Source organism: Dendropsophus ebraccatus, chromosome 1, assembly GCF_027789765.1.
Source record: "Dendropsophus ebraccatus isolate aDenEbr1 chromosome 1, aDenEbr1.pat, whole genome shotgun sequence".
Classification (NCBI taxonomy): Eukaryota; Metazoa; Chordata; class Amphibia; order Anura; family Hylidae; genus Dendropsophus; species Dendropsophus ebraccatus.
In genome coordinates, this window is record NC_091454.1 from 74,551,229 (window position 1) to 74,566,495 (window position 15,267).

At 39.4% G+C, this 15,267-nt stretch overlaps 1 protein-coding gene across 1 annotated transcript in view; it reads left to right on the forward strand.

The window, feature by feature from the left end:
• ANO4 (anoctamin 4) overlaps positions 1–15,267 on the forward strand; it is a 92,980-nt gene that overhangs the window by 72,181 nt on the left and 5,532 nt on the right. Inside the window, exons 13-25 of the mRNA XM_069973228.1 lie at positions 1,950–2,046; positions 3,730–3,790; positions 3,923–4,005; positions 5,367–5,507; positions 7,113–7,277; positions 8,303–8,339; positions 9,565–9,676; positions 10,041–10,098; positions 11,992–12,089; positions 12,396–12,538; positions 13,413–13,565; positions 14,056–14,203; positions 15,129–15,248. Of these exons, the coding sequence (XP_069829329.1) occupies positions 1,950–2,046; positions 3,730–3,790; positions 3,923–4,005; positions 5,367–5,507; positions 7,113–7,277; positions 8,303–8,339; positions 9,565–9,676; positions 10,041–10,098; positions 11,992–12,089; positions 12,396–12,538; positions 13,413–13,565; positions 14,056–14,203; positions 15,129–15,248 (1,416 nt within the window). The remainder of the gene's footprint in view (positions 1–1,949; positions 2,047–3,729; positions 3,791–3,922; positions 4,006–5,366; positions 5,508–7,112; positions 7,278–8,302; positions 8,340–9,564; positions 9,677–10,040; positions 10,099–11,991; positions 12,090–12,395; positions 12,539–13,412; positions 13,566–14,055; positions 14,204–15,128; positions 15,249–15,267) is intronic.

Below are 15,267 nucleotides of genomic sequence, written 5' to 3' on the forward strand. Positions count from 1 at the left end.
CAAGTCTTCCCATGACTGCTGACATCTCCGGCCAAGACTGTAGTTCTGCCTTGGTTATATAAGAATTCCTATAGAAAACCTCTCCTGCTCTGGACAGTTCCTGTCTCGGCCAGAGATGTCAGCAGAGAGCACTGTGTCAGACTGAAAATAAAACAACATTTCCTGCAAGACATACAGTATAGTAGCTAATAAGTATGGGAAGACTTGAGATTTTTTAATAGAAGTAAATTACAAATTTATATACCTTTCTGACACCGGTTGATTTGAAAGAAAAAGATTTTCGCTAGACAACCCTTTTAACAGCGTCCGTTCAATGCAATGCCACTCCTGCAGTAAAGAACGGATACTGATTCCATTGCAATCCGCATTTGTTCTTTACATAAAAAGAGCTTTATCATGATATATAAACTCATTTAAACTCTTCACTGTTTACTTCAACTCTTAAAGAGGACCAATCACCTAAAAATCACTGTCCCTATTATCAAAGGAAATCTCTCCCTAAGTCTATCTATGAAGATACAGACTGCCTGTGCAGTCTGTATCTTATCCCTTTACCCAATTTTCTTGATTGCTGAATGAAGACCGGGCACTGCCATCTTGATGACGTCACTTTGCGTTTCACCGCTGGAATGCAAGTGACGTTTTCAAGATGGCGTCGTCCGGCCTTCCAGCACCGAACAAGAGGATCAGGTAAAGTATAAGCTACAGACTGTAAAGGCAGTCTATTTATGAAGATACAGACTGCCTTTGCAGTCTGTATCTTATACTTTACCTGTTCCTCTTGTTTGCTGCAGCAAGGCCGGCGCCGCCATCTTGATTACGTCGCTTGCGTTCCACCGCTGGAGCGCAAGCGACGTAATCAAGATGGCGGCGCCCGGCATCGGACTGCAACGGACAAGAGGATCAGGTAAAGTATAAGATACAGACTGCAAAGGCAGTCTGTATCTTCATAAATAGACAAAATGAAGATACAGACTGCTGTTGCAGTCTGTATCTTATACTATACCTGTTCCTCTTCTTCGGCTCGGCCACCGCTATCTTGATTACGTTACTTGCGTTTCACCACTGGAACGCTAATGACGTAATCAAGATGGCGGCAGACGGCCTTGCTGCCGCTGTGGATGACGGTAGCTTCCTGTCTCGAGCCGGCTCTTTTAAAAAGAGACGTCGCGAGACAGTGAATTGGAAAGTGAATAAAACAAAAACGCGGCCAAAAAAATAAATAAAAGTATTTACAAATGTTAATTAAATAAATAATTACATTGAATTAGGAAATAAAAATTTTTTAAATTTCTTCTGTGATTGGTTCTCTTTAAATGTACTCCCCTTGGCATCCCAGACACATAGGGGGAGATTTATGAAACTGGTACTAAATGAAACTGGCTCAGTTGCCCCTAGCAACCAATCAGATGCCACCTTTCATTTCCCAAAGAATCTGTGAGGAATCAAAAGTGGAATCTGATTGGTTGCTAGGGGCAACTAAGACAATTCTACTTTACACCAGTTTGATAAATCTGCCCCATAGTTTTCAGAGAGACACTTATTTACTATCCTTTCATAATAAAATCTTATAGACATATGGAGTCATCTAAGGACACTGCAGCAGTGATTATTTAAAATACTCAATGTATCTATAGCTGCACAAAAATACCTTTAGCTTCAGATGTAGTAAAGACATAACTGAACTTGTAATAAGGTATTCAGTCTGTACTCTTCTCTCTTTACATCTAGCATTCTCCTTTCTTTTCATATTAGTTAATGCAAAATGGTGAGATGTAGGACAATGATTGTACACCTATTAGCTTCTTGGCTTGATGCTGCTGGGATCCCTGTTACAATGCCATGTAGTGTAGCCTCATACATGCTGATCACTTTAATCATTGCTTCAATCCAAAGGGAGAAATATTGTATGTCTCCACCAAAATGTGTCTATTCCTTCTGTCTTACAGCAAAGAAATCTGCCAAGCAACAAATGTAACCATGTGTCCACTGTGTGATAAATACTGCCCCTATATGAGGTTATCAGACAGCTGCCTCTATGCCAAGGTAATCCAACATTGTTAGAATAGCAATGCCATTTGCCTGAACTGCCTAACTGTGAATACAGAAACCAAGGGACATATAAGTATATTGTATATTATTACAATATAAGAAAACCTTCGTTTTGAAGCACTTTAGGTATAATAGTCACTGAAAACAAAATCATTGCTGTATAGTACTATGGTAAAACAGTCCATAGCTCTGATGAAAACCAACAGTATTAATTTTCGGAAGGTGTTTGACACCTATGCAGAACTAGTAATATGTATGTCTCCCAAAAATGAAGGTTAAAGAAAAATATTCACATAACAAAGCAAATCATGTACCATAGGTATAGGACATGTACCACAGGTGCAGAACAGTACAGGACATGTGTACTACATAGTAAAGAACAGGTAGAGAACTGTGCAGGACATGTGTACTACATAGTAAAGAACAGGTAGAGAACTGTGCAGGACATGTGTACTACATAGTAAAGAACAGGTAGAGAACTGTGCAGGACATGTCTACTACACAGTAAAGAACAGGTAGAGAACTGTGCAGGACATGTGTACTACATAGTAAAGAACAGGTAGAGAACTGTGCAGGACATGTCTACTACACAGTAAAGAACAGGTAGAGAACTGTGCAGGGCACGTGTACTACATAGTAAAGAACAGGTAGAGAAGGGTGCAGGACATGTAGAACAGGTCTAGAACATTACAAGATGTATAGAACAGGCAGAGAGACTTTTAGAACATGCAGAACAGGTACAGTACATTTGCAAACACCCACTGGTTAGCATGGGTGATCCGAGGTGATCTCGGCCCTTTTACGGCTATAGATGTCTTATATACACCAGTCCCATGTAACAGTTTAATAATCTGTAAAACCAGTTTCCAGCTTACATACTGAACATAATTCACTGTTACTACCAAACTATATGGGAAAACCCACCATAACATAGTATATATAAAAAAATGACCCATAGCGCAGGAAAGTATACATGCCATTAGATGCACGTTCAATGCACGTTCACATGTAGCTGCTTCCTGAAGGAGCATGTTCTCATTTAGGAATGGGGTCGAAATAGTATTACAGGCAGAAAGCTGTTTAGTGCACAAGCCTGGAGAACAGTAATGGCTGCACATCGCACCCATGGTTGCTGTACAGTACATGTAGCCAGGGTCGACTCTAGGTTTTCTGCCACCTGAGGCAAACCTCAGAGGGCCGCCCCATCACGAAACCTCAACCGCCCCCCCATCAATCCCCCCCCCAGCAACAAGTTAACTGCCCATCCAATCACCCAATTCACCCCCTGGCACGCCCACCGCGGGTACTTACAGGTGAAGGCATGTGATAAGAGCTGCTGGGTAATGTCACGGAGCCCGGCGGGACATGGTGACGGCGGTGAGCGTTAGCGGCGAGAGGGGATAGAGGTGAGCGGCTGCCGAGCGGGACTGTGGCTGCTGTCTTTTTTGTTAAGTTAAACTGAACTAAAATCACAGCAGCGAGGAAGCAGCGGAACCGCACAATCTGCCACCTGAGGCAGTATACTCTTGCAAGTAGCACAATTAGAGGGCAGTACAATACATCTTGTAAAGGCAGATAGCAGTACATTACCTAGTATAGGCATAAGAAAGTTAATGTGCTGCAAATGTATATAATTAAACTAATTTTGATACGCTTGGTGGTTCTTTTCTGTTTCAGGTTACCCATCTCTTTGACAATGGAGCAACTGTATTTTTTGCAGTTTTCATGGCAGTTTGGGGTAAGAAAGTGTACTTCTTATTACAGTCCAACTAGACTTCATTACATTCCTAACCTCCTCCTCTTAGTAATATGTGGGTAATGTTATTGATATAATCAGTTTGTAAACTAAATAATGTGTCACATATTTTAGCTACTGTTTTTCTGGAGTTTTGGAAACGAAGAAGAGCTGTGATTGCCTATGACTGGGATTTAATAGACTGGGAAGAAGAGGAGGTAAGAGTAATACAGTGCATGTACACTCACTAACAGAAACATAATGCATCCATATAGAAATGTCAGATTGCTCAAAACTCGAAATGCCATTGAGAGGGGGGCAATTCTATGAGGACTGAGAGAAGCAGGATGGTTGTTTCCACAAATTGCCAAGTATCTAAACTTTGATCCACCAACAGGCACGAGCAGCTGCCACAGTTCCTTGTGCACTATGCAAACACAAGTGACACCTTCATCACACACCCCTGTCTCTGCCAGGACCATATCCAGATGTTTAACAGAAAAAAACTAATTGGTGTCACTGCACCCATTACATTACACCCCAGCCTCCTTCATCTTAATTTGCAGCGGTGTTGGGAACAGGAAGCCTTGACTGCTATGCATCATCTGTTTCATCTTTTTCAGCAACCTGGAGGTTCTGTTTTAAATTTCACATTGGTTGGTTTTGGGTATGGAGGTATTGTGAGAAGCAACACATTGCCTCAACTGCTGGTGTTAGGATTTGGAGGCCATTTCCAACATTTCCTTGGCCTCTCTAGTCACTAGATTTATTGCTAGTCGAGCAACTACAGAACCAGCTGAGACCCCAGTTTTGGTAACCCATGAGTGTGCAGGATCTACAGGCCCAGTGCCAACATCTATGGGCAAATGTGCTGCAGGATGTCTTACAGAACCTGTATGCCTCTGTATCCCACCATTTTCTCATCAACAGAGTACTAAAGCTTCCTTTCAATTGTACAGTTTTCCCCCCAAAAAACGTATCCTTTTACTCTAAGGCTATGTTCACACAACATAAGATTTGTATTAATCACGGCCATTGTTGCCGATTTGCAATAACGGTCATGAATAATACAAAACTTATTGTATTGCAGTCAGAGGGAATCCCGGCTGGAGTGTATACACATAGTATAGGCTCCGGCCGGGATCCCTAGTGGCCGCACGAAAAAAACTGACATTTCAGTTTTGTGCAGCCGCTATTCATTGAATTGCAGCTGCACAAGCCTGACAGTGCACACACTAGAGAGTGCGGCACCGTCCGCACTTTACATTGTGTTTAATGGTGAATTGGGATGTGGGCACACACAGATGCACCCACATCCCAATTCAATAAAATTGAAGTTTATCCAGCCAGTACTGCAGTACTGGCCAGGATAAACTTCACTGACACCGGCCATTCTGTGACCTAGCCAGGTCACAGAATGGCTGGTGTCTTACATATTGTGAACCCGGCATTATATCATCATTACATTTACACATATAAAGCTTCATTTAAGTTTTGGCTAAAATTTTAAATGTGTTAGTAGTCTGAAAAGATATTAAAGATATCAGGATATTAAACTTACTATTTTTTGTTCATTTAGGAAGAAATACGTCCTCAATTTGAAGCCAAATACTCAAAAAAAGAAAGGATGAATCCAATATCAGGAAAGCCAGAGCCTTACCAAGCCTTTACAGATAAATGCAGCAGACTTATAGTATCTGCTTCTGGGATATTTTTTATGGTTTGTTATTTATTTTATATAGTTATGATGATATATTAATATAGTATAAACCCATTTTCATTAATGTCTTCTCAGAGAAACTGAAAAGTCAATATTAACTTTGGTCTGTCTTTAGAGCCCCCCAAAATTAATATTTCCATAAATAAAACTAGATTTTAGTCATTTAATTTACTACTATTTGGTCTCTTATTTTATTTGTATTTTTAAAATAATAACATTTTTTTGTCATCTTTTGGATAAAATGGTTAAAAAAGACCATGCACTAAATTTGTTTGGAGTACAGTTTTAGTGAATGGGAATTACCAGCCATTTTCCATTGAGTTCAATGGAATTCAGTATTTTTAGCTGTACAATACCAATTTTGGGCTCTTTTGGAGCTGAAAAAACAGACCAAAATACTGGGTGTAAAATAGCTTAACAATAAAATTGTGTGTAAGTCTCAGTAATGCAGTGATTAGCATGATGGCCCTATCCAAAAGCTTAAAGGGGTTATCCAGGCTTCATAAGCATGGCTGCTTTCTTCCAGAAATAGCACCACCCTGTCTTAATTTGGGTGTGGTTCTGCATCTCAGTTCCAAGCTGTTCCAGGTTTGGGAGGGGGAGTAAGGAGGTGTTACAGCTTGCTGCACTTTGTGAACTTGGAAAAGCCTTATTTAATACTTTATACTATAAAATAAAAGCTTTTCTCTACATCCTAGGAGTACAGCTCTCCTAACAGCTATCTAACAGTGTCAGCAGTTTGGATCATGAATTACAGCTGACAGACTCCCTTTAATGGTTGTGAATTGAAGTTCTGCTTTCTATTATACTTTGTACTTCAATTTCTGTGAATGAGAAAGTTTTTCAGTTTGGATCTACTGTGTCTCATGTTTGTGAGTTACTACTGTACCCAGTCTAGGCAAGCCTTTATGAGGTACTCATTTGGGGTCATGGGCTCAGTTAAAGTAGTCCGAATACATTGGCATATTTTTATAATGTATAATTCTTTGATTGACAATTCAAATCTTGCATTGGGGCGATGCACAATAGATCTATACCGTGCAGTATGGAACCATATCAGCACAGTCAAGCTAATAGGTTCCCTTTAAACTAGTCCTTAGTCCGCTGCAAAAAGGGAAATGAATAATGAATTGTTGGAAATCCCATAGACATGCAGTGCAATACACTTGCAATGCACGTCTATCTGTAGCAGGCTATGGACTTGCCAAAAAAGTCTCCACCGAGGCAGAATGATAGTTACCCTTCTAGATTATCAGTGCTGTTTAGGTTTTGTTATCCATTACTTGCATTTAACTGTTCAATGAACAGGGGCAGAAGGGGAACCTGGCACAAAGCACCCCTTTCCCTTGTCTCAGTAGTTATTTGGGTGCTATGCCCCCTCTTACCTGCCAGCAGTGTTGGGATCTAGCACAATGGCAACTATACAACTGTATGATAAGATTCTATACTTTTCCAGGTACAGCATCTTTTTACGCTACTTCTTAAGCCAAACGGCACCATGTCTGATAAGAAGTACTATGTACCTGTGCCTGTATGGAAAGCATAATATTTCTTTCATTATATCATTTTATTTCTGACACAAGCTTGTCTTCTTTCCCTCTTTAGATATGTGTGGTAATTGCTGCTGTTTTCGGCATTGTTATATATCGTGTTGTGACTGTCAGTACATTTGCTGCCTTTAAATGGGCCTTAATCAGGAATAATTCTCAGGTTGCTACCACAGGGACTGCAGTGTGCATCAACTTCTGTATCATTATGCTTCTGAATGTGGTAAGATGAGATGTTCCCATACTCACTATTTGCTTTCTTCTTTTTTTAAGTGTATGAGCCTGTCACAAAACAGTTACCGTAGATTACATTAGGAAATAGATACATAAGCATTTCCTTAAAAGTCTAGCTTTATTTTTAGAGCCACTTTCATGATTTATTATTTACGGCCGTTGTTGCAAATTGAAACACTGGCCGTGATTAATTTGAAAATATATATTACATTGAAGTTTTTGGAATCCCAGATGGAGTGTATACAGTACCGGCCAGGATGAACTTTACTGACACTAACACCGGCCATTTTGTGACATAGTCGGTGTCTTACGTTGTGTGAACCTGGCCTTATATGTAATGTACACTAAGCATTGTAAATACATTGGTTTTCTAATGAAAATGATTGGAGGAGTAATTAGTGTTCCAGTTCGCTGCATTTCTAGAGCTTGGAAAAGCCTCTTTGACTTCCTTTTCTATAGAACCAAAGCATTTTTTCTATGTTCTGGAAGTACAGACAAATATATTAAAGGTACCAGGTTTTGTTGACCTAACAGCATCTAACAGTGTCAGCAGTTTGGAACATGAATTACAGCTGACAGTTTCATTTTAGCTATAATAAAGGCTATAACTAGAGATGAGCGAACCTCGAGCATGCTCGAGTCGATCCGAACCCGAACTTTCGGCATTTGATTAGCGGTGGCTGCTGAACTTGGATAAAGCCCTAAGGCTATGTGGAAAACAAGGATGTCATTGGCTGTATCCATGTTTTCCAGACAACCTTAGAGCTTTATCCAAGTTCAGCAGCCCCCCGCTAATCAAATACCGAACGTTCAGGTTCGGATCGACTCGAACCCGAACCCGGTTCGCTCATCTCTACCTATAACTCAGGATGTGTATAACATGTATTTGGAAATATAAATGTATTATAAATTGTGAAATGATGGAAATATGTTTTAACATGAAACAAATATCTGTTTGCAGCAAATGTATGAACCATGACATGTATATATTATGGTATTTGTTCTGTTTTGCAGCTCTATGAAAAAGTTGCACTTTTTCTAACTAACCTCGGTAAGAATTTCATATTATTACATAATAAGGCCATGTTTACACACCTTTGAAATGGCAGCCGTTTTTATTGGACAGCCGTCATACAAATAACAGCTGTTTGTATACTGATGGCCGTTATTATAAAAGAACGGCTGTTATTTACTGTTAAATGACGTCCGTCCAATAAAAAACAGACGCCATTTCCATAGTGTGTGAACATAGTCTAAATGTGACTTGAATGATTATGTCGATAGTCTCTTGTGTTGGGCAAAATTGATAAGTAACATTTTGGAGTAAAGTAAGCCAACTAATACTTGGTGTAAACTTAGACTAGACAGTAAAAGAGACGTATTAGATGGTCCAATATTTTGGAGCAAGCAAGCGCCAACCTGTCATATCAGCACTCACTTACTCCTCGTTCCTCACTCGCTGTTGGTACTATTACATGCATAGTAAGCAGATAGGAGCTGGGGGAAGTGGGGACCTGCGGAAGGGACTGCTTGAATGACCTTCAAATCATCTGGGTAGCCCATTGAAGATAGCGGCAGTCTGCTACCGCCGATTCTATTACACGAAGCAATGGCCTGCAGACCATTGCTACAGTTATAGGGATTTTTGTTCATGCAGAAAGACAACGATTAGCCAACATTGTGTCCATCAGGTTTCAGATTTTACTGTAAAGGATATTGCAGTACACTAAAACATTTGTCTGTAAATATAACTATAGAGAAGAGAACAACTTACTGTGATTTTTTTTAAAGGTAAAGGGGCACTCAAGAGAAAAATATAGTCTTGAAGCTATACGTATTTGTAAATTACTTAAAACAGGATCGAATCTATATAAAGCAGGATCAAATCCCCATAAAAAAAACTTCCTATGCATTTGACAGTTGTTGTCAGGGACAGAGGTTGCAACAGAGAGCACTGTGTTAGACTAGAAAAAATACACCACTTCCTGCAAGACATACAGCAGCTGATAAGTACTGGACGGCTTGAGATTTTTAAATAAAAGTAATTTACAAATCTGTGTAACTTTCTGACACCAATTGGTTTAAATATTTTTTTTTTATCGCCAGACTACCCCTTGCCAGTCAATGTGTAACGGTTTCTTATAGTAGTAGTAGATATTTCAATGTTTCCTATGAAATTGTACAGGGTATTGTTATATATTTTACAGGTCAGATTTCTGTGTTTGAGTCTGAATTATGTCTTTAATATCTACAGTTGTACATGTTTCTACCCACAGAACAGCCACGTACTGAATCAGAGTGGGAGAACAGCTTCACTTTGAAAATGTTTCTTTTTCAGTTTGTCAATCTGAACAGTTCGACCTTTTACATAGCATTCTTTCTTGGGAGGTAAGCACCTTTTTCTTTTCATCTGATCTGTTAGAAGTAAGGACTATTTTTCAAGTTGGTGATTAGTAGCCCAATTTCAGATATACCATAATTCACAGCATCCTCTTAGGCTGGGTTCACACTGCATTCAGTGTATATGTTAAAAAAGGAAAAACACCTATATGTTAATAGCACAATCTGTTTTCCATTCACATACATTAGAAATAGAATATATATCAAGGTATAATCTTTTTGAAGTACAAAAAATTGTGGTCGATCATATTTTTCTCTAACTCAAATTTAAACGTATTGAAACAAAAACAATGAAATGGACAGGCAAAACGTGAACCCAACCTTAGACATGTACATGTGTTTTTCATTGAAGGTTTACCGGGAGACCGGGTGCTTATTTAAGGCTTATAAACAGATGGCGACTGGAGGAGGTTAGTGTACACACCATGGAAAAGTTTTTAATAAAATATTGTATATAGCTTTATTATGAACCATGTAATTCGCATCTATCTACTCTAAATGGAATTCAAAATGACGTGTTTATTATTTCACAAAGGCAAAGTGCCCAACTCTTTGCCTGGGTGAAATAATAAACACGTCATTTTGAAATCCATTTAGAGTGTTGCGGTGACTTTCCACGTTTAGCTACAGTCCGTTTGGTCACATACGGACACTCCGGCTGGCACCTTCGTATTCGTCAACAAGTGCTGCATTTATCTCTTTAGACTATCTATCTATCCATCTATTCATCTATTAAAGTGCAGGAGTTTGAAAGACAGAATAAGGACTGTATAAATAGTACTTGCTGTCAGGTCACATATTTATTCAGAACATGATGTATTAGGCTATGTTCACACTACATAAAAGTACGGCCATTGTTGAACACTGCCTATTGATCTATGGGATCCTGGCCAGATCGCATACACATCATATATGCTCCGGCCGGGATCCCTTGCGGCACCGCAAATAACTGACATGTCAGTTTTCTGCGCCCGCACTTCAGTGAATTGCAGCCATAGGAAACCCTGTCAGTTCACACAATGAAGCGAGCGGCTCCGGCTCATTGTGTGCTATGGGAAGTTCTGATGCGCCCGCATCAGAACCCTTCAGCCGGAAAGATCATCCAGCCGGTACTTAAGTACCGGCTGGGATGATCTTGGTAGAGACCGGCCGGGTGATGGAATGGCCGGTCTCTTACAAAGTGTGAACATAGCCTTATAGAGGATGTGATACTAAGCTAAGGATATAGTATGTTATTTCCACACTTAAACATGCACTTCTTAGCTAGGAAAAAAATCTTTCTAAAAACTGCATCTTAAAATCTGGTTAGAGGGGGCAGCATGCCAGATGTCAGCTGATTGTGATCTATTAACAGGTTAGAGAATCAAGATAACGATGGTCTGCTGAACATCGCACCACGTAACAGGAGCAGTAACAGCCCGGACGATCCTGTGCCCACATTCCCTGGCCAGGCCCTTTCTGGAGGGATATCTGGATAGTCCTGTTTTTTGAGACTCTTTATTGAGACTCCACAGGCTCTTTTTTGCATATTCATGTTTCCCAGGGAGCAATGCACCTAGGATTTTACTGTATTGAGCGCTTTCACTAGCAGCTGGCAGTGTTATCTTTGGCTGGTCAGAGATCTGTTTCCCATATGGCTCTACTTGACATTGCTCCCACCTAGCCAGAATCCTGCTCCACACTGATTAGGGGCAACACCTGGAACCAGCTGTCTGTGGATAAATACCTGGCCTTGATTTTTCCCCTTGTCATTACATTGACTTAATATAGGTCCACTTAATTTGGTGGTTTCTGGCTAGTCCTGTATTTTGAGACTCTTAAATGGGGCTCCTTTGGCTTTCTTTTTGCATAGACAGTTCCTGTCACAGACAGGGGTGGCATTACTCAGCACTTGAGATATTTACACAGAAGTAAATTACAAATCTATATAAGTTTAAGACACCAGTTAATATGAAATATTATCGCTGGAGTATCCCTTTAACCCTTGCACTATTATTAGCATTAATCCCTTCACTACCCCAAACCACCATGGAAGACCCCCATACTGTACTATCATCAGAAAGGGTATCCTATGAAATCTGACATACCTACCCCTGTTAGCAGACATTAGCTAATGAGGCATAGCAAACATTTGGAAAATCCCTTGTTTGGGAACAGTTCCAATAAAAAAGTTGTATATACAAATCGCTACTCAGTTACATAATATATATCTTTAATAGCTTCAATCCAGAGGTTTTCTTTATGTAAAATAATTGTGTTCTTATCAATTGAAGTGATTTATTTCTTTTGTCAATAATTTTTAGTGTCACCCCAGTGGATGCCTTATTGACTTATGCATGCAGATGGGCATAATAATGGTATTGAAGCAAACATTGAATAACTTTATGGAGCTTGGTTACCCGTAAGTCACCATTAACATGTGTAAGATTGTATAGAAAACAAATGTTTTATTTGTATCTTTTATAGCAAAAATTTATATAAATATTTGAAAATTTTATTAATATATTTTTACGGACTATTATGTTGATTATGTTAATATTCGCCCAAATTTGAGTGAGTAAAGAAAATTTTGAACATTCTCAATGTAACTGTAGAGTTACAGTAGGTATTTGCACTTCCTTAGGAAAATGATTTTGCTAACACTGTACCATTATAGAAGGAAAAAAACATAGAAATACATATATCCTTTTCTTTACTCACTGTTTAGGTTAATCCAGAATTGGTGGACACGTAGAAGATTAAGGCAAGAACATGGTGCACATGGGACAGCTAGTTTTCCCCAGTGGGAGAAAGATTATAATTTGCAGCCTATTAATGCCTATGGATTATTCGAAGAATACCTTGAAATGAGTAAGCTCTGTTTCTTTGTCACTGAACAAAAAAAAAAAAAATAGAGTGCACATAGGTACTGTCTGAAGAGTGGCATGGTCTAATGGATAAGAATGTCGTTTACCCCTTAGCATCCGCATGGTTGTCTGGTATGGCTGAGAACAGAGTTGGTAAAGCCTCTGGCTGTACTTAATTTAAGGAGCACGTCATTAGTTTACGATTTTGAAGATTTCAGTTTCATGCTAATCATGACTGCATGTCTGCAAATCTAGTCCCATGGGTTCCCTCAATCCTATATATGAAAGGCCTTTTTCTAAGCCTTTCTGCTTTAGGAGGCTAGAAGCCTTTTTTTCTTTTCATTTGATTCCTGATAAAGTATTTCTGATAAGGCTAATTTACCGTCATTGGGCACCCCGCCAATCAGTGACTGATGATTGGATTAAAACTGATTTGTCAGGTAAGCATAATGTTCATGCACACTTCATGTGCTTTTGCAGGGGGTCACCTTAAGGATACAAAGTTTTTAACCAGAGCAATACTTCTGGGGAAGAACACATTCATAATACAGCATGCAGTAGAGATTCCTAGAGAAACTGTCAGTAAAATCTCCTGTGGGTCTCTGTATAAATTCAGCGCACATTATTGGTCAGTATGGGCATACTGAATGGACCTGTAATATGGCTGTGTGTATGAGGCTTTATTCAAAATATTTCGTTTACAAGAAAAGTAGCTTTTATTCCTGGCAACAGATTGCACATTTAGGCTATGTTCCAACTAGGTAAAAATAAGGGCAAGTAACGTCCATTGCTGCAAAACAACGGACATTATTTGCTCTTATTTTTACCTAGTGGGAGCATAGCCTTAAAGTAATATTGTTATCATGTCTTTTCCTCAGTTCTTCAGTTTGGCTTTACAACTATCTTTGTGGCTGCTTTTCCCCTTGCACCACTCCTTGCCTTACTTAACAATATCATTGAAATCCGTCTTGATGCTTACAAATTTATCAGTCAGTGGAGGAGGCCATTAGCTTCACGAGCCAAGGACATAGGTGAGTGAGATTGATTGACTGGTTTATCAATGTGCATTCTAGTATGCTGATGGTTAATAGTAATGTGAAGTAGTCTTATTGAATACTTACACAGAGAAGCTGCTGTGTCAGGGAAATTGGCGCAGTAAATGGAAATTTGTCAGCCGTGTTTTGCATTGGCTAGTGAAGATATGTAGCTTCCAGATCTGCTACATTGCTGTTCACTTAAGGGCTTTGTGATTTATGGTCATCTGCTGCTTGTTTCAACACTATAATTACCAGTGTTGATGTACTGTAGACGGCCAGACTTCTTTTATAGTCATTTTCATGGTCTTTTATATATGGCTTAGAGGAAGCAATTTGGGATTGGATAAATATATAGTTTATCGTTTGCTTCTCTCTATTTAGTTTATGTGTCAGTAACAGTGAGTGTAAAATCTAGTGTCTACATTTCTCTCTCTATTGAGAACCATTAAATATCATCTATTTTAACCAATTCCTCTTCTTTCAGGTATCTGGTATGGGATTTTAGAAGGCATCGGGATTCTATCTGTTATCACCAATGCATTTGTCATAGCTGTTACCTCAGACTTCATTCCTCGACTGGTATATGCCTATAAGTATGGACCTTGCGCTGGTCAAGGACAAGCTGGAGAAAAGTACAGTCATGTTTTCTCATATTTTGTGTGACTGTGTATATTAATGTATTGATCCATGCCTCCTACATCCTCCTCTTAAAGTACAATGTCATTTTAAAGTGCAAGACAGCATTTCTCAGCTTCAGTACCTGTTGAGTGAAAATAAAGGGGATATCCATCTTTGCTGATAAGTTCCTCAGATGAGAGGGGGATGGGAGCATGTTGTGGACATTGAGTGCAAGCAAAAACCACTCCCACATGCATTGTCCAGTAGCTGCCTGATTTCGCTGTGACACCAGTAGCATCAGGCACCAGCAGCGTTCTCCTACCCCATTCTCGTCTGTGGAAGTTATAAGTGGAGCGCCAGAGAGCAGAAGAGGTAGGACCTTTTCTGCTCTCCCAATAACCCCTTTAAATTAGCAATTGTACCCCAAGAATGTGTATGTCCTCTTGCTCACTGTCCTCTTCACCATATGCAACTCTAGGCACATATTTCACATGCAGTTGTCTGCACTGAAAAATTAGTGTAAAGTGAGCCTTTAACTTACAATGGCCTTAGGATGCAATATTTTCAACATACAATGGTCCTTTCTGGACCATCATAACTTGAGACCAGACTGAACATACAATGCTACAGACAGTAAGGATCTGCAATCTCCAATGAAAGCGGTCATTTTACTGATAAAACCCCAGTATTAGTGAAATGCATGCACTGGTTGGCTGCCTAATAGTGATTCTTCAGAGTATAGTGTGATACTACATGTCCTGTACTGCATAGAATTTTGGTCTCAACATACAATATTTTCAACACACAATGGTCGTCCTGGAAACAATTAATATTGTATGTTGAGGGACCACTGTAATATGATTCAAATTGTACTTGTGGACTCCCAAAAAGATTCTACACATGGGACAATGACTATAATTTTCTTTTTCTTCTGCTAAGGTGTATGGTTGGCTATGTAAATGCCAGCCTTTCTGTCTTCCAAGTCAGTGATTTTGAAAATAGATCAGACTCCGAATTTCATGTAAGAAGGTTTAATGGATCTCCTGTAAAATATTGCCGGTAAGACCAATAAGGGAAT